At 42.5% G+C, this 22,720-nt stretch overlaps 1 protein-coding gene across 5 annotated transcripts in view; it reads left to right on the forward strand.

The window, feature by feature from the left end:
* Nucleotides 1-22,720, forward strand: part of LOC148018909 (pentatricopeptide repeat-containing protein At1g76280-like) — a 113,974-nt gene that overhangs the window by 72,871 nt on the left and 18,383 nt on the right. For 4 of the 5 annotated variants that reach the window (XM_087701193.1, XM_087701191.1, XM_087701194.1 and 1 more), the window contains 5 exons: nucleotides 10,080-10,187; nucleotides 11,949-12,134; nucleotides 14,678-15,331; nucleotides 15,432-15,527; nucleotides 15,619-15,660. In XM_087701193.1, coding sequence (XP_087557319.1) covers nucleotides 10,080-10,187; nucleotides 11,949-12,134; nucleotides 14,678-15,331; nucleotides 15,432-15,527; nucleotides 15,619-15,660 — 1,086 coding nt within the window. The remainder of the gene's footprint in view (nucleotides 1-10,079; nucleotides 10,188-11,948; nucleotides 12,135-14,677; nucleotides 15,332-15,431; nucleotides 15,528-15,618; nucleotides 15,661-22,720) is intronic. The other variant, XM_087701192.1, reaches the window with a different exon arrangement.

The raw sequence follows: 22,720 nt of genomic DNA on the forward strand, positions 1-22,720 counted from the left end.
ACAAGATCCCATAGGTTTTGTGAGTCAAGGACATGTCTCATCAAGTTCGACCAAGTTGTAAAGTTTGACTCGTTAAAATGAGTCTTGTCATTGAATGCATGCTTAGCAGAAGATAAGGTAGAACCATGAGGTGTTGGGAATGTGGGGTAAGATGGATGTGGAAGATAAGATGGTGATGGTGGTGATAGTGTTGGAGGTGTCTGATAGGGAGGAGGGGGAATAGGTTGAGTATCCAATGAGTGTCGATTGATATGGAGGTGCTAGAATATAAATGTTTCCATAAGGTGCCAGTGGATGTGGAGACATTGGGACATATAAGCCTTGTTCAAATATCGGCTTGGACACAATATAACAACTAGAGGGTCCACTAGGTAATGCCATCGATGCAAACTGTGGCACCAACTCATCCACACTACGGAGAGACTGGAGGGAATACCTAGGCTGCAATGATCTTGAAAGTGTGTGAGGAAAAGATGGAACACCACCTGGCTGAGGAAGAGACGAGGTCCTAACGAGTGTGTCCAAGTTTGAAAAACCCCTCGGTGTGGTGAATGAAAACACACGTGATCCTATATGAGATTCAACATGCGCTGCACTTAATGGAGGCTGATAGGATGTGACAATGGAATAAGAGGGTGGGATGGGAGGGAGATTGAATGGATTTGTGACAGGTGTAGATGTAGGAAATAAATAGGGTTTTTTAAATCCATTAAATGCATTGAATTGAAATGATGATGATGAAGATGCACCTACTTCATTTTGACCTTGGAAAACAAAATTGTTTGAAGGAAAAGAAGGGGAAGGAGTATTCACAGTTTCTTGTTTCAAGTGCTTACCTAGTCTTGAGTTCATAAAGAAATATCTGTCTTCCTCATTACTCATAAACTAGAAATTGTTTTGTATACATCCTTCATCATGAAAATTATCCATACCAATAGGAGAAGGGGAATCATCATTACCAAAATTTGAAATGGTAGACATACCTGCCATTGGAGAAAATAAGTATGAAGGCAATGGAGTGTACTCTATTCTAGTTTCCACTTGTGGATGGCCAGTCCTCAGTGGAGATTCTACCCTTTCTGCATGGTTAGTAGATTGGTGCACTAAATCTAAAGGGTGAAATTCAAACTTACCTTCTATTTGCTCTTGGACTCTATGCATCAAAATAAGATCATACTTAGCTACAGTGATCTTGTAAGGTTTTGGAACTCCATGGTAGTCCAGTGTATGTCTGGCCATGTTGGGAGCTTGTGAAGCAAGCTGTGAGGTCTACTTCGATTCGTTCCTCGATGGATTTAGCTTGGATGTGAGAAGTGGTGCAGAAGTAGTGTTCAAAGTCATTTGCTCTTTTGTTGTTCCTGCTTCTTGTGTAGAGCTTTCACATCAAGGCCTAGATTTCTCTCAGAGAACTCGACTCTGATACCATATGAAGAAATATCCTAACATAGAAACACAAATAACATTGTACGACAAAGAACAAAGTGATATAAGAACACAAGTAGGGTTAGGGTAACTCATGAATACTGTATCTCGAACTCTTGTATCTCAAGGATTAGGGCAAGGGTAATGAGTTGGAGAGTGTGTTGTACTCCAAACGGATCTCGAATAAAAAAGGCAGCCTCCGAATGTTGAACATCAGTAAATGCAACCAAGGAAGATTGGATTTGATGTAGACGGCAATGTAGGAGAGAGAAAGACTAAAAACGCAGGTGAGGAGAGAGAAAACAGTGGATGCGCTTCGTCTGGAAACAACAACAAACTAATGATGGAGGGTTGGAAACAGGCGCTAGATGATTGAAGACTGCAATGGACAGCTTGGATTGCGATGTCCTCTGCAAATGGGGTGTGGGCAGCAAGCTGAAAACACTTGAAACCTGCAAAAACAAGATTAGGGCTGAATGGAGGGCAGCATACCTATTTATAGAAAATTTGGGCCCTCCCAATTGGGTTTGTGTGGCATACAAACACTCTCTAGGAACTCATTCCTTTTAAATAAACAAGGTTTTTTCATTAAGCATGTTTTGGGGCTGTTTAAGTGAAGCTAATGCATTTTTAGCTCAACAACATCTGTAGGCCACTCTATGGACTATCCATAGGTGTCACTCATTCCTTGGTATGTGCCTTGTAGGCCTAGATATTATCAGTTAGGACCTATGGTACACTTAGTACTAGTTCCAGTTGGGACACCTGGTACATGTATGATACCTAGTTAGGGTTTCATCATGTTAGGTTAGGGTTTCATTATATTAGGTGTATCTTTTGTATTCTTCATAACTTCAGTAATACAACTTCAGCAGCACGCTTTGCTTCTTGCCTCCGTCTCCTGTTGCTTCCGTTGTCCACTCCACCCAACAGTGGTATCAGAGCGGGTTACCATCACTTCATTGCTTCAGATCTGACCCTCCCGCTTCCTCTTCTTGCTGGTCATCACTCCCAGGAGGCTTCCCATCGCCATTTTCTGGAGTTTCCAGCCATTGCTCGAAGTTTCGTTGCGGGAAAGTGCTTCAAATCTGATCTCCCATCCTTCTTGCTGCTTCTCCAACCTTGGGGGACTCCATTCAAGCTGATTCAGTCTTCATTTGGGCCAAAACCGCCTTTTTTCTGTCAAAACCACCTGCTGCGTCAGAAAACCACTTCTTGCACACAACGATTTTAACAAAGTGCAAACTTTTTGGCATAGCTGTGTTCTACAAGTCAGGATGCCCCTACTTGGTGCAAAAATCAGGTCAAAATCACTTTTCTGCTCCAAAACCACCTCCGGTTTTGCAAAAACCACTTCTGGTTTTAGGGTTTCGGAGACTGTTTTGGGTCAAATTTGGTATAGATCTGGTCGTCCTTCTCTTCTAGTTCCATTTGCCTTGGTCTTGCTGGATTTTGACATTTGTGGTCAAAACTACGACCATTTTGGTCAAAACTGCCCCGGTTTTGGTCAAAACAGCTTGTTTATTGAGTGGTTTTGTAGTTACAGCAGTAGTATTTGCTATTGCAGACATACATCTACTGGTGGTGAGTTGGTCAAAGCTGATTCACTGTGTGTTTGACCAGTGTTGACTTTTAGGGTTGACCGGTCAACTGGTTGACTGAAATTCCTGCATTCAGTTTGAATTTTGCCTGCGGGGATTTGTCTTTTCAGGTACATTCAAATATTGCTGGCAGATTTCAGTTGGTCATACAGTTGGTTTATGCCTGGAAAGCCTTGAGGCTTGTGGAGTCAGTAATTGGTATTTGCAGTTGAGAGCTTGAGGCTCCTAATCTTTGCTTTTGTCATTCTTGTGCATTTGTTTGCATAATGGCTGGTGGCAAAGATGATTTCTATGGGGCTTTTGGTGTTGATGATAAGCTTGATGGGGTTAACTACCCTGTGTGGTCATTCATGATGAAGCATGTCTTGGTTTCCAAGAACTTGTGGAATCTAGTATCTGGCAATGAGCCTAGGCCCGTCAGGCAGGCTACACCTTCTTCCAGTGATGTTACATCCATTGGTTCTTCCTGTGATGCCTTCATTCCTCCTACTCAGGAGATGATACAGTGGGATGGCCGTGATGCTAAAGCACAGGCATTTATTGCTCTGTCTATCAGAAAAAGTATTGTTCCTCATATCAAATCATGCACTACTGCTAAGGACTCTTGGGATAAGCTTGCTTCCTTGTATCAAGTACGCAACGAGGCCCGTGTTGCTTATCTTCGCAAGCAACTGAAGGATACTCATCTGAATGAGGGTGATAATATGGATGCATATCTTACAGCTATTCAAGATTTAAAGGAGCAATTGGCTAATATTGATGAGGACATCCCTAACTCACAGCTTGTATCAGGCACATTGGATGGGTTGCCTGACTCTTACCAAGGTTTCGCCACTACCTTGAGGTTGTTTGCCATGGGCAATGCCAACTATTATTCCTTTGATCGATTGGTTGCACTTTTACTGCAGGGGGAGCAGAGCCGTGTGAATCGGAATGCCAGTATGTACTCAGATCAAGCATTTGCAGCCAATGATCGGAATAAGGGGAGATTTCAGAAATCTGTCCCCAAAAATATAGCAACTAATCAGCCTTCTACTTCAAGAGGGGGGCAGATTTGCTGATTTTGATCCTCTATGTGGATGATATGATTCTCATTGGGCCACATCCCGAGAAAATTGCAGATTTCAAGCGGGAATTACAGCAGTTTTTTTCCATGACTGATCTTGGCTAGTTGCACTACTATTTGGGCATTCAATTTGCTCAATTTGAGGGGGGAATTATGATGTCACAATCAAAGTACATTGGGCAGCTTCTACATAGATTTCAGATTGAGGATTGTAAGCCTATCTCCACCCCATTAGAGACTGGTTTTCATTTCTCTGCTGAAAATGGCAGTGGTCCATGTGATGCTACCTCCTATCAGCAGGCAGTTGGTTGTTTGCTTTATCTATGTCATACTCGGCCAGACTTGCAGTATGTGGTTTCTCAGTTGAGCAGATACATGCACAGTCCCACTCATCACCATTGGCATGCAGTGAAACGTGTCTTCAGGTACATCAAAGGCACACAATACTTGGGCCTTCTCTACAGGGCTGATACTTCACTTATCATGCATGGGTTCACTGATAGTGATTGGGCTGGTTGCCAGGATACACGCAGATCCCACAGTGGCAATTGTTTTATGCTTGGTTCTTCATGCATCTCATGGTTCAGCAAGAAGCAGGCTACAGTTGCCACATCTAGTTGTGAAGCTGAGTACAGAGGAGCTTTCACAGCTACAGTAGAGTGTGTTTGGCTACGGAAATTACTTGCAGATCTTCTGGTTGGTCAGACAGCTCCTACCGTCATCCATACTGACAGTCAGAGTGCTTTGGCTATAGCACGAAATCCAGTGTTTCATGCTCGCACAAAGCACATTGAGGTTCATTATCATTATGTCAGAGAGAGATGGTCAGATGGTGACATCAAGTTGTCTTATGTTCTCATTGAGGACAACTTGGTAGATCTATTCACTAAGGCTCTTCCGCGGCCTAAGTTTGAAGCTTTTCGACAAGCTTTACACTTGGTCCCTTTTGTTACGTGATCTGCCTTCTCTGTACAGTCATAGGTTGCTATATCCACATTGGATGAATTTGTGCAACCATGACTTAGTCTTTCAGGTATCTTGAGACGTTTCCAGGATACTTCAGCCCATACCGTCGAGAGGGGTTTGTAGGCCACTCTATGGGCTATCCATAGGTGTCACTCATTCCTTGGTATGTGCCTTGTAGGCCTAGATATTATCAGTTAGGACCTATGGTACACTTAGTACTAGTTCCAGTTGGGACACCTAGTACATGTATGACACCCAGTTAGGGTTTCATCATGTTAGGTTAGGGTTTCATTATATTAGGTGTATCTTTGTATTCTTCATAACTTCAGTAATACAACTTTAGCAGCACGCTTTGCTTCTTGCCTCCGTCTCCTGTTACTTCCGTTGTCCACTCCACCCAACAGCATCATGATACCTTGACAGAAGAGCAGCCCCCTATTCTAGATCAATCGGAGCATACAAGGGCTGAAATTCAGTAGCCTAAAAGGGTCCCTCCCTGGTTGTTAGACACTCTTCAGGATAGCAAACAACCTCTTTCTTTGGCTGCCCGCACATGAGCCTCTGCTCGCAAGGATCAATGTAATCTTCTTGCATGTGCATTGGTAGCTACAGAATGCAATGAAGAACCTCTATGTTATAAAGATGCTTTTTCAGATGATTGTTGGGTGGAAGCAATGAAGGCAGAGATTGATTCCATCTATTAGAATAACACTTGGGAGGTATGTGATTTGCCTTATGGCAAGTGTACTATAGGTACCAAATGGGTTTACAAGATTCAAAGAAAATTAGATGGTTTTATTGACAGATACAAAGCCCTGGCTTGTTGCCAAGGGCGAGAAATCAACTTTGAGGAGAATTTTGCCCCTATCTCTTGCATTACTACCATTAGGAGTATTATTGCCCTTGTTGCCCACTTTCATTGGGAGGTGTATCATCTAGACACATCACTACGTCATTCTCCATGGATATCTCACTGAGGAGGTATATGTCTCTCAGCCTCCAAGATTTGCAAGTAAAGGCTTTGAGGACAAAGTTTGTCGTCTCAAGAATGCTTTGTATGGTTTAAAGCAAGCTCCATGCGTTTGGTATGCCCGCATACATTCTCATCTATTGCATCTTGGATTTCAGAATAGCCCTACCGAGGCTACTCTTTACATTCGATATCTAGGATTTGATTTCATTATTCTTGTGCTTTATGTTAATGACAGAGAATCTCAGTTGTACTCCATCCACCGACAATAAAAGCTAAAGAAATACAATACCGCAAGGGGCATTTGTTTGAGGCCAAGAGGGTGTCCATTGTCTAAGATTAAAGTGGTGAAGTGTGCATTTTCAGTTTATGTGAATTTTATGCTTGCTGTAATTTTTGATTAATTAGGTAATTACCATCTTCTCTAAGGAGGAAGGCTGGTTTCAATATCCACTTAGATGAACTTGTGCTACCATGGTTGTCCAAGATTAAAGTGGTAAAGTGTATATTTTCAGTTTATGTGAATTTTATGCTTGCTGTAATTATTGATTAATGAGGTCATTACCACCCTCTTCAAGGAGGAAGGTTGGTTTCAATATCCACTTGGATGAACTTGTGTAACCATGACTATATTTTCTTTTATTTTCTAGGATTTTATCTTTGTTCGTAGATCAATTTGCCCATTCTATAGAGGAGGATTTGTAGGCCATCTCATGGGCTACATGTTGATGCCCTTTGATGCGTGATTCGGGTTCCCTAGGCATTTAGACTATCATTAAATGCGATTGTTGCCCCTAGTGTCCTAGGCATTAAGTGACACTAGGGTTAGGATTTCATTTAGGGTTTTCTATGATGGTTAAGCCGGTTAGGGTTTCATTTTATTATAAAAAGACACTTTGTGCATCATTAGCACACAAGGGTGGTATTTTCATTGTGATTTCCTTGAGTCATACTCTCTCTCATTCATTAATACATTGCTTCTCATTTGTGATCGAGTATTGTTGTGCATCGATTTATTCTTTCATTCTCATTCATTCGCTATCAAATTAATTGACAATTACTCCACATTTGGGCCAACATGGATTTGCTACATTATAACTCCTACAACCAAGGTGATATCAAAGCACAACATTCTTTATGACAAATTTGAGTGTTCCGGCTTGACGAAGCTTTTGCAGCTTGCTGGCCATAATACACATAGTTTGCATCATGAGAGCATTTGGATATCAAAACATACTAGTTTCTTGTGTGTTTTTCGCGTTTTTGCAATTGAAGGATAAATGACAAGCTGGTCCTATTGGCAACACAGGGTGGATCATTGCTTAGGCAATGACTATGAAAACTAAAGAAGCCACGATCATGATTGTGAAGACTGATGATACAAACATTGGGATGATTATTGTGAAAAACATCACAATCAAGAAGATTGTGAGCATTGTTGCGAAGATGAAAAAGATGAGAGATCTTCAAGGGATATGAGATCCAACCAGATTAAAGATTGAAGCATGCTTTGAAGTTTAGAGTATGATCGAAACGATTGCTAGCCTCTTCGGTTCTTGTTTCTACCCTTGAAATCACCTAGGGACCTCATCTAGCGATCATGTGCAAGTGCGTGTGCATCCTTCTCTCCTTGAGAAAGAATGTTTGGATGGTTTTAACTGCTCTCTTTGGTGATGCATAGTGGAGTGCATCCTAGAAACATTTGATCTATGGGTTTTTGTCACCACCCCTATCCACTATTCTTGCGTGGATCCCCAAATTTGTTATGTAGTTGATCATGCAACATTTTGGGATAGGCTCAACAATTCTAGGGCCCATTCCTTTCTCTTCATGAGCTGCCATGATTCAGTTCTTGTACACATGAGAAAAATCTTCTTCGTAGCAGAGGTGTAGACTCGATAGACATCCCTTTACCAAGTGCATACCTTTGCATGTTGCATGACCCTCAAGATGAGATTGTGCTAGCTATTTCTACGTGACTCCTTGACTTTGAAGGACCACATCAATAAGATAAAGGAGATTCGAGATGAGTTAGCATCACTTGGTAAGAAGGTATTATTTGAAGACATGGTTGTGACACTCTTGTCACATCTTTCATCTCCAAAACATAAAGTTTTCTATACTAACCTCCTCACCACTAGAGTTCGGGACACCATCACATGGGAGGAGCTCATGCTCATAGTGTTGGGGTAGGATGCGTACAATAAGAAGACTGGTATAGATGGAGCTAGAGCTACTAGTCATGCTTTTGTGGCTGGGATATCTTCCAAGTTCTTGGGGGTGGTAGTTAGAAGCAAATGAAAGAAATAGAAAAAAGAGTTGGAGGAGGAGAAGTCTAAGTGTCATCCCAAGTAGTGTGGGAAGACAATCCATCTAGAGAAGTGTTGGAACTTTGAAGAAGTACCCCCATCTTCGACATAGAGTGAAGGATGACGCAAAAGACTCGGGCTACACCAGCTATGGCTAAGGAGTCTGTTTTTTTTCATCTCTATGAGGTGGAAGACACCACTTTAACCTTTTCTTCAGAGAAGCCTTGGCTCGTGGATAGCAACATGTCCTCCTATATGACTTATCATCGTGATTGGATGTAGGACCTCCATGATAGAGGCGGCAACATCACAATTGGTGACTATTAATTCGTGCTTATTTAAGGTGTGGGCATGATCTCACTTATTCCTGACCAAATAATTCGGAAGCCGAACTCCTCTACATTCCAAATTTGGGCTTCAACCTACTTTCAGTCTGCCATAGAACATATCATCTATCCTTCGAATTCGAAAAAGGTTCTTGATGGTAATCTTGTTCAAGGCCTAGTATTTAGTACACATTCACTAGGAATCATCCTTCTTTTGGACCAAAAGTAGTGATCAGAAAGGGAATGAGCTAGGCTGAATCAACCCCTTGTCCAATAAGTACTTCACCTAGGTCATAATCTCTTCTTGTTGGGCTGCACTAACTCTAATAGCTGATCACGATTCATTTCATGGATCATTGGCATTTGGATGATGTATCTATTATTTAGATTACTGTTTACTATTTATCTTGTAGTCATGAGTCTTGACTCAGACCTCAAACTCTTGTTTTCAGTCTGTATGACATCATGATAGTTATTAGTCTCTTCTGCTGAGTTTCCAATATTGAAAGTTTTTGAAACTCATGTAATGTGATTTTACACTCTTTGGTAGTTTAGGCTCATCAAATCTCTTATAATGTTACATGTATAATTTATACGGTTGAGGAGTTCAAGTGTTTTCAGAGCAAACGTTCAAGTTACAAATGGTATCACCTCTTAATATGTGTAACATAAAAATATTCCTAAAACCTATGAAAAATATGGTTCTGTTTTGCCGTTTCAGCATTGGGCCAAAACTCTGTTTTGTCACTTTGAAATGTGTTTATATTTCCCTGTTTTTGAAACTCTTGTTAACTCTGGTTTTAGTGATACCATTTAGGCCTGCTAATGCTCCAATGAGATTCAATTGGATGATGGGCAGGTTCTTTCATCAATGTAGATCCTTTATGGGACATTCTTTGATGATACCATTACATACTTAAAGAATGGAGTAGAGCACAGGAAGCATTTGGCTGTAGTCTTTTAGGAACTTCTCAAGCATCAGCTCATCATTAACGGCAGAAGAGTGAGTTCTTTGTAGAGGACATCACTTTTTTGGGCACCAGTTTGTGAGGATGGTCTGATGGTGTTAGGATGGATCGAGTTAAAGCAGAGACCATTTGTAGTTGGGTGAATCATTGAATGATGTAAAATAAGATATGCCTCCTACTTTCACAAGCCAAAAAGCATGTTCTCCTATTGTTTTATATAACTGAGTTTACGTTTTGTCTGGTTTACAATAAAACAATTTGACACTTCACACATGTTGGTTTAGATTTGTTTAGTGTGGTTTTGGACTATTTGCAACATATCCTTTATTCTTCTTCTTCTTCTTTTTTTTGGTCAATCATTTGGTAATATCGTGTTTTTGTTTTGCTGATATAGCACTAATGCATGGGAAAAATAACATTCCATTTTCTGTGTCATTTGAATTTTTAATAGGTGGCGAAATTCACATGGAAGGCTATGCGTGATAGACACATTGATCTCAATGCTTTTTCTGTGGCATGCTTGCTTATGGCACTGAGCAAAGGTGGCTATTTGGATGAGGTTCGTGAAGAGCTCTCTTGCAATGGTTCTGAACTCTTTTGTAAGGTTTTGTAGTAAGATAACTTTTCAGCATCATGTTTTGTGGGTGTCTTTATTCTATCAGTAAATAAAATGACAAATGTGAGATGCAGGATAGGCTAAATGCAGACCTCATTTCAGAGCACCAGTCCTAGAGGATTGCAATATACAGAAGACCATGCAAACTAGAAAGATGCCAGAGAGATTGTTTGATTGGCTGAGGGCACCTTGATTATGAGATCCATGGAAAATTCCACCGCCTCTTTCATTGATGGGTTTGGACTGTTGTCCACATTCATGGACTTCTTGTACCATAGATACCTTGGGCTCTTCATTCTACTGCCACCCAGACATATGGAGTCTGTCAGAATATGCGACGATGCATATCAACAGTAGGGTTTGCGGGGAGAAACACAGAATGTGAATGGCAAACACTGAGAGAGGAGAGAAACTCAGAAGCAAAAGAGAACAAGATGATGATGCATTGAATCATCCTATGTGAAGAAAAGCTGATACAATAGAGCTGAAGCTCAAAAGATGCCTGCATTGTCTTGTTTAGCACCAATGGGAATTTGCACAATGAAGGGAGCAAAACGCAGTCCTTCGGGTGGTGCACTGTTGAGGTAATCACTGGAAGGTGAAGGACAGCTATCGAGGGAGCAAAGCACAGTTCCCTGTGCCATTGAGGAGGAAGAAGATGATCACTAGCTATCGATGGAGCAAAGGGCAGTCCTCAGATGGGAGGAGATGGATCAAGCAACAAAATGTGGGATGGTAGATGACACCAGAAGCTTGGGAGCAGCAATGCAAGGTGGAGGAGCCTCCTGATTGCAGAACGCAAGTGGCAGGGGCTGCAAACTTGACATGAGGTGCGAGAAGGGTAACACCAAGGTGGAGAATGCTGACATCAAGCTAGGGAGGAAGATGCTCCAAACGCAAGGGGTGATGGCGCCTAAAACTGAGGGAGAAGATGGTAATGGAGAAGAGCCACAAGCCATGAACCGCAATGTCATCTTGAAGGGGTGTGAGGGCAATGGAAGGGTTGGAGAGAGGAAAAGTGACTAAAAGATAGAATGAACTGAGGGAGGTGTGGCCTATATATAGGCCCCGGTCTGTCTAGGATGGCGCCCCATTGATCATTTTAGGATGGTGCCCCAAAATGTGGGTGCCCAACCCTTTTTGGGGCTGTTGTATGAACTGATACTTATTACTTCCAACATTTACATCTTTGATGCTAAGAAACTGCATATTGTTTTGGCACTAACTTTGTACATCGTTGTGTCATGATGTTTTACACTCTCACTGTCTTTGCATAGCCAAAGAATGCTCATCATTAGCCCCTGAACAACTGCAAAATGATGCTTAAACTCAAAACCAAAGACATGTAGCTTGTATTTACTCTAAGAAAAGGTGAGGCTTTTGTTTGGTTTTTGTTTAAACAGGTCATTAAAGAGAAATTAGGTGTGTCACAAGTGCTCCTTTTGGAGTTTGAGGACACACAAAGCTCTCTCAAGCAGTCACTAGTCTTGCGTGTTTTAAAACTTTTCCAACAGTACCTTGACCAGTTGTAGTTGTATTATGATTTGGCCACTCTTGTTAGTGTATTCTAGATGTCTCTGTTTCTGGTGTTAAATAGTCCAATCTGATGCCCGTTTTTTGTGATATTTCAAGTTTTGTAGCAGAATAGTTGCTTTATTGAGGTCATTTTTGTGAACAGAATTTCAGTCTTTATTTTTATTACAGGCTTTGGACCTTTTAAAGCAATTGGGTCGCAAAATCAAAGATGTACAACCACATATAATCTTTTGTGGTATTTTCCTTAATGGCTGCTCACTGACTGGAAGTGCCTTTTATGCTGAGAAGTGTTTGCAATTAATCAAGGAGAGTGCCTTGCAAGAGGATGAACTGGTCTATCTTGAGTTGATGAAGGTATGTTTTTTTGTGGTATTCAAGACAGATGGTCTTAAAATTACGAACAAGAAAACTGTTAAAAAATTTGACTCACAGTTCCATTCATCTACCCAAGTCAACTAGTTCAATTGCTTTCAATACTGCCATGAGTGTATTAAAATTCATAAGTTGAAGCCAACCTGAGTATCTTGTCAAGCTTTTTATAAGAGTTGTGCTTAATCTATTGACCGTGGAAGTGATAATGCAATGGGTCTATGTGGCCAATATCTAAGTAAGTCAAGGTTATCCTATATCAAAAATCTTAGGTGTTTGCCCCTACTTGTGTGTGGCTAGATAGCCTGCAGCTCATGTGGCTTCTCTGTGCGTGGGTCCCCACCCCACAAAAGTGAACCCAAAAGAATGCTGTGCAATATGGTGAGGAGACAATAAGGGCCAACTAACTATAGGATCATTTCTAAGCTTGCATCATCCGCATGAATGCAAGGATCTCAATTAGTTGTTGTAACCTGCACTAGGGAGACCATTATGTACTCTATAGGGCATCAAAGGTGCCATCCTAGGTCTTTTAGGGAAATTTTATGGTCTTGAGAATATACCGATCTTCGATCTAGAGAGTGTACTTGCTGATCTTATTTATCATTGGCTTTGCACTTGGATAGGTGGTAAATTCAAGCGTGATAGTTGTCACAATGGCTAGAGTAACAAAATCCCTTACAATATAAATCATCCTAGAGATGGACTCCATCAATTGTAGAGGAGGTTGATCTCATTGAAGCTTTATCCGGTAGAGTATGGAGTACTCGAGCCTCCTTGGCAATTGCTTCATACATAGAGATAAGGACCCATTGTGCTACAACGTGCCTACCATCAAAATTGCACTGGCCTAGTTCTAGGAGAACCCACACTAAATGTGCATTACTGTAATCAAAATGTTCACCAACTTAGCTCTAGAGGGGAACCCCTCAAGTCCTAAAGAGGTCTCCAAAGGTTTGTCATGTTCTGTGGTTTTTGTCCCACTGTTTAGAGAAGAGGATACAAGCAACAAAGGAGGAAGTATATGCTTTCCAGGAGGTCAAGACATTAGTGAAAGGTAGGTGTGAAGATATGCCAGGGTTTGCACTAAGGAAACACATCATGTATGACCAAGATTGAAACACAAATACTTAGACAGAGACAAGCAAAATTCAAGCCCTAAACGCAAAACACAAAACACAAAACACAAAAACTCAAAACTCAAGCACCGAGATAAACACAGAGAGAAGAAACTCTGAAGTGAATGAATGCTGTAAATAAATGTAAGAGTGTACAGAATGCCGAAGGATAGACCAATGCAGTATCGAAGAGTGAGGTCTACTGGAGACGGATCCCAAGTGTAGTAACCAACAGTCAGAGATGAGAGAATGGTGAACACAATGAAGGGGAGCAGGTTGGTCACCAAAACACAACAGTCGAAGGCTGAAATCTAGTAAATGCAGTAGTGTATCACCAAAGGAAGTTTGAAATAAGATCACCCAAGCAGAGAGCTATCATGCAATAATAGGAGAGGTGTTTGTTGATGTAGATGGCTTGTTGGACAACAAAATACAGGTATTGTAGTAGTTGCCTGATGGGAGAGATGGCAATAGCCTATCGCCTAGCACCAGATGCTGAAAACGCAGGTTGATCAGGTGCTATAATGATGCATCAAATGAAGACCTCCAAATAGCAGGGGCGATGGCTGAAAACAGGTTGCCTAGGGCTGGATAGTGATGAGTTGCGGTTGATGATGGTTGGATAGCAAATGGTGGCTTAAATCATCACGATAGAGTGAGAAACCTCACAAAAGAATGAGGCTAAGTTATGGGCAGCCTGTCTATTTATAGATGTTGAAGGGTATCCCAAAAAATTAGGTTGTGGGGGACCATTGAAATTCTCTTGAACCATGCACCAAGTTTACATTTTCATTAATTAAGTATGTTTTGGGGCAAGGCACGTACGTATTGTGAACTTGAGTCCATACTTATTCTAAAATTTAAATTCATGAGTGTAAATTCAAGTCCATGGATTGGACGGATCGTACCTGTCTACCCTGTAGCATATACCCCTTCTGAACTAAGGGATTGGGCTTTCAGCTTTGGAGTTTTAGAATGATGCACATGTCCACAAAGTTGGTTCTTTGTACTTGGGAGCTTGCTTGCTTATTTCATTTTGTAACTTAGAATTCGTCTTTCTTAAAATAACCTAGGATTGTATGCTTGAGACGATGTTAAAAATGTTAATCTGATGTTCCTGAGCTTCCAGTGGTTCTGTACACCTACCACCCATTGAAGCATCTAGTTGCAAAGGGACACGGACCAGACGAGTTTGAATGGTTCTGACTTTAAGTATACAAAGGTGTTATATTTTGACAGGTGTTCTGATAAGCGTGTTACCAAAATTTTGTCTAAATAATGTATGTGATACTTAAATTATGCAAAGGTGTTATATTCTGACAGGTGTGCTGATAAATGTGTTACAAAATTTTTGTCTAAGTAATGTATGTGGTACTTTTACAGGGCAACTAAGTCTCTCTTCTACTGCAGCTTGCTGGGAAGAGGAAAGATTTACCTGCTGTTCAGAAAGCATGGACTTTGATGGTGAAAACGTGCAAACCTTCCATACCCACCTTAGATTCCTACTGTGCTGCTGTAAAGGCATTGTGCCAAGTTGGTGCTTTCAATGAGGCTCTTGTAGCCTTACGCGAAATGGTGCAGATGGTTTCCAAAAATGAAAATTTCACCCTGATTTCAGAAAAAAAGATGAAGATCAAGTTTTTCACAAAAGAAGAAGGGCTGGGGAAAAAGGAAGAAATTTCTGGAAAGAGGCAAACCGGGGAAGGGATTGCCATTGATGACTTTATTAGAGGTGATACAGAATTATTGGACAACACATCAGGTGTTGATCAATTTCGAGAATTGTCAGAAGAGGATTCTCTGTACACTGAAGAATCAGAAAGTGCTAGTAAATTGCCACATGCTCAACTTCTTGGATGGACACAGCTTGCAATGCTTAACATGGAGCAGACAGAGATGGATAACCTTCCAGAAAGCTTACAGTCAGTTGGAAACCCAATTTCTGGTTTCTTTTCAGATAAGTTTGACAAGGTTAAAATCTTATTGCGACATGCATTCAATGCAATAATAAATACTGCAGTCCAGAAAGGGGATCTTCAGTCAGCAGAGTTGCTGTTCAGTCAGGTGCATATTAACATTGTTGTGCAGTAGTCTGGCAAACCAACGTTTTATGGATAAATATGTTTGTTTCTAATTTGAGACTTTCATTTATTATTTATTGCAGATGCGAGCTGTGAATTTGAAGCCTGACAGATACAGCTACAATGCCATGCTAAGAGCTGTTGTAAGAGGAAGAGGGCTTGAACAAGGGTTTCAAGTTGTAAGTTCTTGCACCCAGAGCTGGCATCCTCTGTATTCTCTCTCCCCTTTTGTCTTCTTAAAATTTGAAAGGATCCTGAAATGGTTAACAGGTTTTTGTCTATTGCCGTCTTCTACCAAGGTGGTTGTCTGATGTAAGCCTCAAACAATTATTTCAAGTTGATTCAGAGTTATTTAAAAATCAATCAAGGTACTTAGGGATTTGGAAAGAGTCTGGAAATCTATTTTGAATTACCTAACTTGCAGAGTAGAGCAATAAACTTACAACGTTGGAGTTGCAGACAGCCATATATATCAAAGGATCATTGTGAAAATCTCTTTGTATTTGAGGACTATATCTCCATACATGGGCACATGTCTTGAGAGCTCTCTGCCAAGCAGTCCAAAACATCTCTTTTTCTCTCTCTCTAAATTTGGAACACTTGGGTTGAAGATGGCCTTATAGGTGGCTGCTAGCAAATGGTTCCTAGTCACACATCTCTAGGTTATTGGTCCAAGAAACAAGATAACCCTTTGGCGCTTAAAGATGTCCCGGAGACTATCAAAGAATCTTGTAGGAAATTTTTAGATGCTAGGCTGCTAGCAAGTACCTATAGTGACATTTTTGTAGGTTGTTGGTCAGAGACAATATAAATCTTTGGAGTCTAAAACTGTCCAAAAGGCTAGGCCAGAACCTCTGTAGTAAATCTTGTGATTACCCTTGTCTTATCCAAGCTTTGCAATGAGTGGGAATGATCCAGTTTCCACAAGAAAAAAGACTTGTAAGGTCATTCCTGTGTACAAAGAACAGGGAATGGCATAGGTATGGGTAGGCCCTATTTCAGGAATGGGGAGAGAATGGGACTTTGAAAACTAGGTGTAACTAGAAAATTCTCATATTTCCAAGGTAAACACTTCACAAGTATTCAAAGACAGTCCATAAGCGTCACTTTAAAGAGGATAGTGCACTAGTGAAAGCAAAATGATTGCATCACCTATTAAGACAACTTGATGTTGCAAAATATTGAGTACATAGTATAAAAAAGAGTTGAATAAAGTAAAATCTAAGCTATATATGCAAGCAACGCTTGGAGTAGATTTAAAAAAAGGGCCAAGGCCAATACAAGTGTCAATATCAAGACACACACAGACAGAGAGAGAGAGAGAGAGAGAGAGAGAGAGAGAGAGAGAGAGAGAGAGAGAGAGAGAGAGAGAGAGAGAGAGAGAGAGAGAGAGAGAGAGAGAGAGAGAGAGAGAGAGAGAGAGGCCCGTTGGCACCCAGCAGGGGACCGCTTGCAGACTAACTCCTTTCAGCTGGAATTGTTGGCAGTATCGAGACTCCTTTCATGGGAAGATAAACATCAACTCAGACCGAGATTTAATCGCATGGCCCGTTTAGGTGTGACGTCGGTGGCGGATGCTACCCTTGCCACTCGCAATGTCCTCGTATCTTTTCGGACTGCTCGGCGACTCTTCAAGATCCCGCGTGGATACCGTAATTTATGGGAGCAGCTTTCGTCGGAACTTCAGGGTCGGCAACCCTTTCCTGCCTTGACTGTGGACCGCCCTTGGCAGGACTGGGACCTTGCAGGCCGCCTGAGTCTGGAAAAGGCCTCTACTAATCAGGTGTATCATCTTCTTGTTCAAGATCACCAATGGCTGGGAGAGAAAGCTAATACTGTTTGGGGACTGCGGAAATCGCTGTCATGGTGGCAGAAAACGCTGATGGAGGGCTGGCTAAATAAGACGCCTTTCAAATGCAAGGTTTTTCTTTGGCGGGTGATGATTGGTGGTCTTCCTCTGGCCTCGGCCCTTGCCAAGCGTCGCATCTCGAATGGCAATTGTTTCTTCTGTACCACACCGGCGGAATCGGCCCGACATCGTTTTCTCTCTTGCCCGCTCGCCAAGAATATCTGGTCGCTCTTGTCGCACATTTGGCGCGCGGTGGTCGGGTCCTCGCTAACTCCTTTCGACTGGGTTTTTGTGCGCCCGAAGTATCCTGCACCGCCACAGTTGCATGAGAAGATCTTATTTCACTTTTTCAGATATTGGGGATGCTGGCACATTTGGACCACGCGCAATGCTTTTCTCTTTGATTCGGCCTCTAATGTACCCCGACATATTGCCAGGCTTAAAGGGCTCTTGCATTGGCAGCTAGATATCATCCGACACTCCGACCTGCTCCCTCGGGAGGATTTGCATCCGTGGCATATGGCAATTGCCTCGGGGTCGTTGCCATGATTGGTGTAACCTTTTCAGTGCATTACTACGGGGTTTCCCCACATGTTGGCCTAGGGCCCTCGTGTATCCTGTAATCAGGAAATCCTCTGCATCCTTGCCATGACGTTGTAACTTGTAGTACTTAGAATCTCTTCACGTGATGACTTAGATTGTCGTCATGTATCTTGTAATCAAGTAATCATGTACTTTTTTTCGTAATTAATACAATTACCTTTTACGAAAAAAGAGAGAGAGAGAGAGAGAGAGAGAGAGAGAGAGAGAGAGAGAGAGAGAGAGAGAGAATGGCAACCCTTCGTGACCCTCCTTGGACAGTGAATTGATCCCAGCCTGGCGCCCTTGCCTTCTCGCGCAGCCAGCATCAAGTCCACAGGCCTGCGCAACTCTGCGCGGCCCCGTGCGCAGGGCTCAGGCAGAGAGAGCGAGAGTAATCGTGCTGCGCTGCAGCCTGGAAGTCCTGACTAGAGTATTGCAGAATTGCCAGGATCAAAGGGTGTGCTTGCAGAATACGTCCCTGCACAGGCCGGGAAACGACAGTAACAGGGACAGGCAGATAGGCATTTTATAAGGACAGATCTGTGCCCAGGAGGCAGCAGATTACTGACGAGCAGAGACTGTAGACAGTACATTCTGCTGTTGCACGTGCAATCTACCTCTACGCACAGACAAAGAAAGCAGACCCGCCTCTGTACACACAGAGAGAGAGAGAGAGAGAGAGAGAGAGAGAGAGAGAGAGAGAGAGAGAGAGAGAGAGAGAGTTGTTAAAGTGGTGATACAACATGGCTGGTCTGGACATGGACTTTATCGACCAAACGGTGGCAGCCCTTGGTCCGGATTCTGAAACAGAGGAACCAGAGGATATGGTTCCTTGCATAGAGGAGATGCCGCCTGGTTCTGACTTCCAGTCTGCGGGCAAACGCACCAAGCATACTTTGGAAGATACAATGGATCATCAGGATCATCAAGAACGTTCTTATGCTCAGGTTGCTTCTGATTCCGTGGATTCTCAGGATGTTTTCTGGGAGCATTTCTTGGAGTTTGCCAACACTCTGCTTGGTGACTATGTTCAACATAATCATGAAGCGTTTTCAGACTCTGAAACTGAAGATGTTCTGGAAGCCACTGTGGATCCTAAAAATGTTTTGCGCTCATTCTCAGTGTTTTATGAACGTGCTGTTATACTCTTCTTCATTGGTAGGATCCCAGTGCTTTCCTATATTCGCCAGTGGCTGTAATGTCTACTACAAGGGGAGTGTGTTGAAGAGATTTTTGTTGGGCCTCGAGGCTTTTATGAGGTGCTGTTGAAATCCAAGAAGCATCGTGCCGATTTGCTGGCTAAACTGCCATTGTTCTTTGATCGCTGTTTGGTCCATGTTGTGCCATGGTGCCCAATGGTAGATTTTCAGCGCTTGCTTCAACACGAATGCCCGGTGTGGGTTGAAGTGGAAAACTGTCCGGCTGTCTATTGGCCACCATTGTACATTCTCTTCAATATGATTTCATTAAGGACCGAAACATTCTGCATAATGTCTTAAATGTGCAAATGGCTATTGACTATGCAAGGCACTCTAATCAGGAGGTGGTATTGATTCAATTGGACCTGGAAAAGGCTTTTGATTGTTTAGACTGGTCTTTCATTGCAGAACTTATGTCTACTATGGGCTTTGGTATTCGGATGTCTCGTTTGATCTACACCATTAGTATTGCGGCTTCTTCGCGAGTTATGCTGAATGGTGGTGTTACCGAGCCATTTGTCCTTGCACGCTCTGTGAGATAGGGTTGCCCTTTGAGTCCTCTCTTTTTTGCCCTTGCGACTCATCGGGTTCTTTCGATGTTATCTCATATGGCAGCTTCTACTCAGTTGGCTAGATTGTCTCTTCCTTTTTGACAGCACTTCATTAGTCAATCCTTGGCTGATGACAGCTTTATGATTTTGCGTGCGGACAAGGATAATCTTCGCAAAGCATTAGATGTTTGGACTCTCTTTGGTCATGCTTTTGGTGTTCATATCAATGCTTTGAAATCAGCCATTCTCAGTTACACGGAGTCAGATTTGCAGTCATTGGACTGGCAGGGAATGGTTGTTCCCTGTGGTTCCATTGTCAGGCATCTTGGGTACCCTTTGGGTGTTGATGTTCGGCCTAAGTAACTACTACAATGGATTTCACAGAAACTGGCAGCTAAGTTTCTGTATTGGAAGTCAGAGGCTTGGCCCTTCCATGTTCGCCTCAAAGTGGTTCAGACAATTATGTTGCCAATGCTCACATATTTCTTGCCATTGCTGCCTTGGACTACTACTACATTGAATGCTCTTACTCAGTACATTCGTTTCATGCTATGGAAGGACTCCTTGCAAGCAGTCATTTCATGGATTTCTTGGTCGCATGCATGTACCCCCAATCGCATGGGTGGTAGGGCTATTTTGGATGCCGAAACTCATATGCTGGCACTCCGTTGGTCTTTTTTTCGTGCCATGTGCTTGGATCATCAGCCATGGGTCTTTATAGCCCGCTATTTTCTTGAGGATCACGGGCTTGTGCATGGTAATACCCAAATTCGGAGCTCCTGTTGGCATGTTCTTAATGCAGACTCTTGGTTTTCTAGTCCTTCATCATCCCTGCTTGCTCATTTGGTATGTTCCTGGAAATTGGTTCTCCAGAAGGCTCAGTGGCATCCAGCGGAGGACCGCTTAGCTACTAACTCTTTTCAACTGGAATTGTTGGCAGCCTGACGATTACTTTCTTGGGAAGGCAAACATGAGCTCAGACCAAAATTTAACTACATGGCATGTTTGGGCTTGACTTCAGTAGTAGATGCCACCTTTGCCAGCCGCAATGTGTTGATATCGTTTCGTACAACCAGGAGGCTTTTCAGGATCCCTCGTGGATACCGTGATTTATGGGAACAGCTTTTGATGGTGCTCCAGAGCAGACAACCCTTTCCTGCCCTTGCATCGGATCGTCCCTGGCAGGATTGGAACCTTGCAGGCTGGTTGAATTTGGAAAAGGCCTCAGCTAACCAAGTGTATCATCTTCTGATTAAAGATCATCAATGACTGGTTACTAAAGCTAATACTGTATGGGGATTGCGTAAATCTCAGTCATGGTGGAAGGTAACTGTGATGGAGGGCTGGTTGAACAAGACACCTTTCAAATGCAAGGTCTTTCTTTGGAGGGTGATGATTGGTGGTCTTCCTCTTGCTTCAGCCCTTTCCAAGCGTCGAATCTCCAATGGCAATTGTTTCTTTTACACCACCAGTGTGGAATCGGCCCGTCATCGATTTATTTCTTGCCCTCTCGCTAAGAAAATCTGGTCACTCTTGTCAGTGGTTTGGCGAGCAGTGGTTGGTTTCTCGCTAAGCCCTTTTGATTGGGTTTTTGTGCGGCCCAAATACCCCACACCAGCACAGTCGTATATGAAGATCTTGTTTCACTTTCTTAGATACTGGGGCTGTTGGCACAATTGGACCATTTGGAATGCTTTTCTTTTTGATTCAGCCTCTAATGTTCAAGGACATATTGCTAGGCTTAAAGGTCTTTTGCACTGGCAGATAGATCTCATTCGGCACTCTGACTTACTCCCTCGGGAGGACTTACTTCCCTGGCATATGGCAATTTCCTCTGCGTCTTTGCCATGACTTGTGTAACTCTTTTGTCGTTTAGTACTTTATAAATATAACATCCATTACGCGAGAGAGAGAGAGAGAGAGAGAGAGAGAGAGAGAGAGAGAGAGAGAGAGAGAGAGAGAGAGAGAGAGAGAGAGAGATTAAATGAAATGATATATTAACGTCTACAAAAGGCCAAAATGACCTATGAGACCATGAGTTACAATCATGTGTATGATGGTACAACTGTTTGGGCAAAATATGTAGCACAAAGAAAAATAAGAAAGGAAACTAACTATGGCTATGTGTAAACATAGAGCTCTATCTAGTAACAATGAGCTCCAAATGGTACAATCTCATGTGGGTATGGAGGGCCTAGCTCTAGCCCGAGCAATAATCCCCTATATCCGCCTATGAAGGTGTCGTCGGTGTCTATGTCGAGGCCTAGGACGTCTGGATTGGCTAAGTTGAACGGCTCGATCAATCAGTACTCCTTGTTTATGTGTGGACTGCGGCGTTGAGAGAGGCTCTTGTGTGGACTGTGGCTGTAATTGTATTGAAGTCTTTTGAGTTTCCTTTGCAAAGAAGTCTGTGAGCTGCCTTTGTGGAGGATCTCGGTGTCCTGGAGCAGTTGTACTCCTGAGGCGCATGTCACGAAGCCGTCATATCTCAAGAAAAAAGAGGCCAAGGCATCGCTGATTGGTAAAATCCATGATTCTGGATAGTGGTCCAAATCCGTCTCTAAAGAGACAGTGGAAACGACCACGGACCTCATAATACGCTGGGTAGCGGGCAGATATAATACTCCTCTGTCTCTACCTCTAATTTGCATATCTGGCATATGCGCTCCGCTGATGGGATGGATCTATATCTGCCAGTCTCAATCTCTAGCTGATGTGAGGAGATACGCAACTGACCAATAGTACATCTGATCCCATGGAAAAGGTGGGTGTCCATGTATATTGGGCGAGCAATAAATCCATCATCTGTAGTATCAAGGAAATGCTTGTGGTAGAAAGCCATCTTTGTCCCTAGCTCTTGCCTTGGCATCAACCATGTCCACTTGATATCCAACTGGGTAAGATCCACACTAGGGGTTTCTCCATCGACCTCCATCTGTCATAAGCGTGCCCTGATCTGCTACGGTGGTCAAGACTGGGCCCCCATATTTGTACTCCATAAAGTAGTGTGGATGTGACCAGTGTATCGAAGAGCCAATGTGGCCTATGAGACAAAATCCAGAGAGAGAGATTAGGAGGAAAAAAAGAGAGAAAGATAGAAAGCTATATTAATGTCTTCAGAAGGCCCTATTAGACAAATATAGATCATTTGATATTCAAGGAACCGCCATGTTTCCCAAGTACAATAATTG

Source organism: Lygodium microphyllum, chromosome 20, assembly GCF_053477565.2.
Source record: "Lygodium microphyllum isolate KBCC chromosome 20, Lygodium_microphyllum_v1.1.10, whole genome shotgun sequence".
NCBI classification, from domain to species: Eukaryota; Viridiplantae; Streptophyta; class Polypodiopsida; order Schizaeales; family Lygodiaceae; genus Lygodium; species Lygodium microphyllum.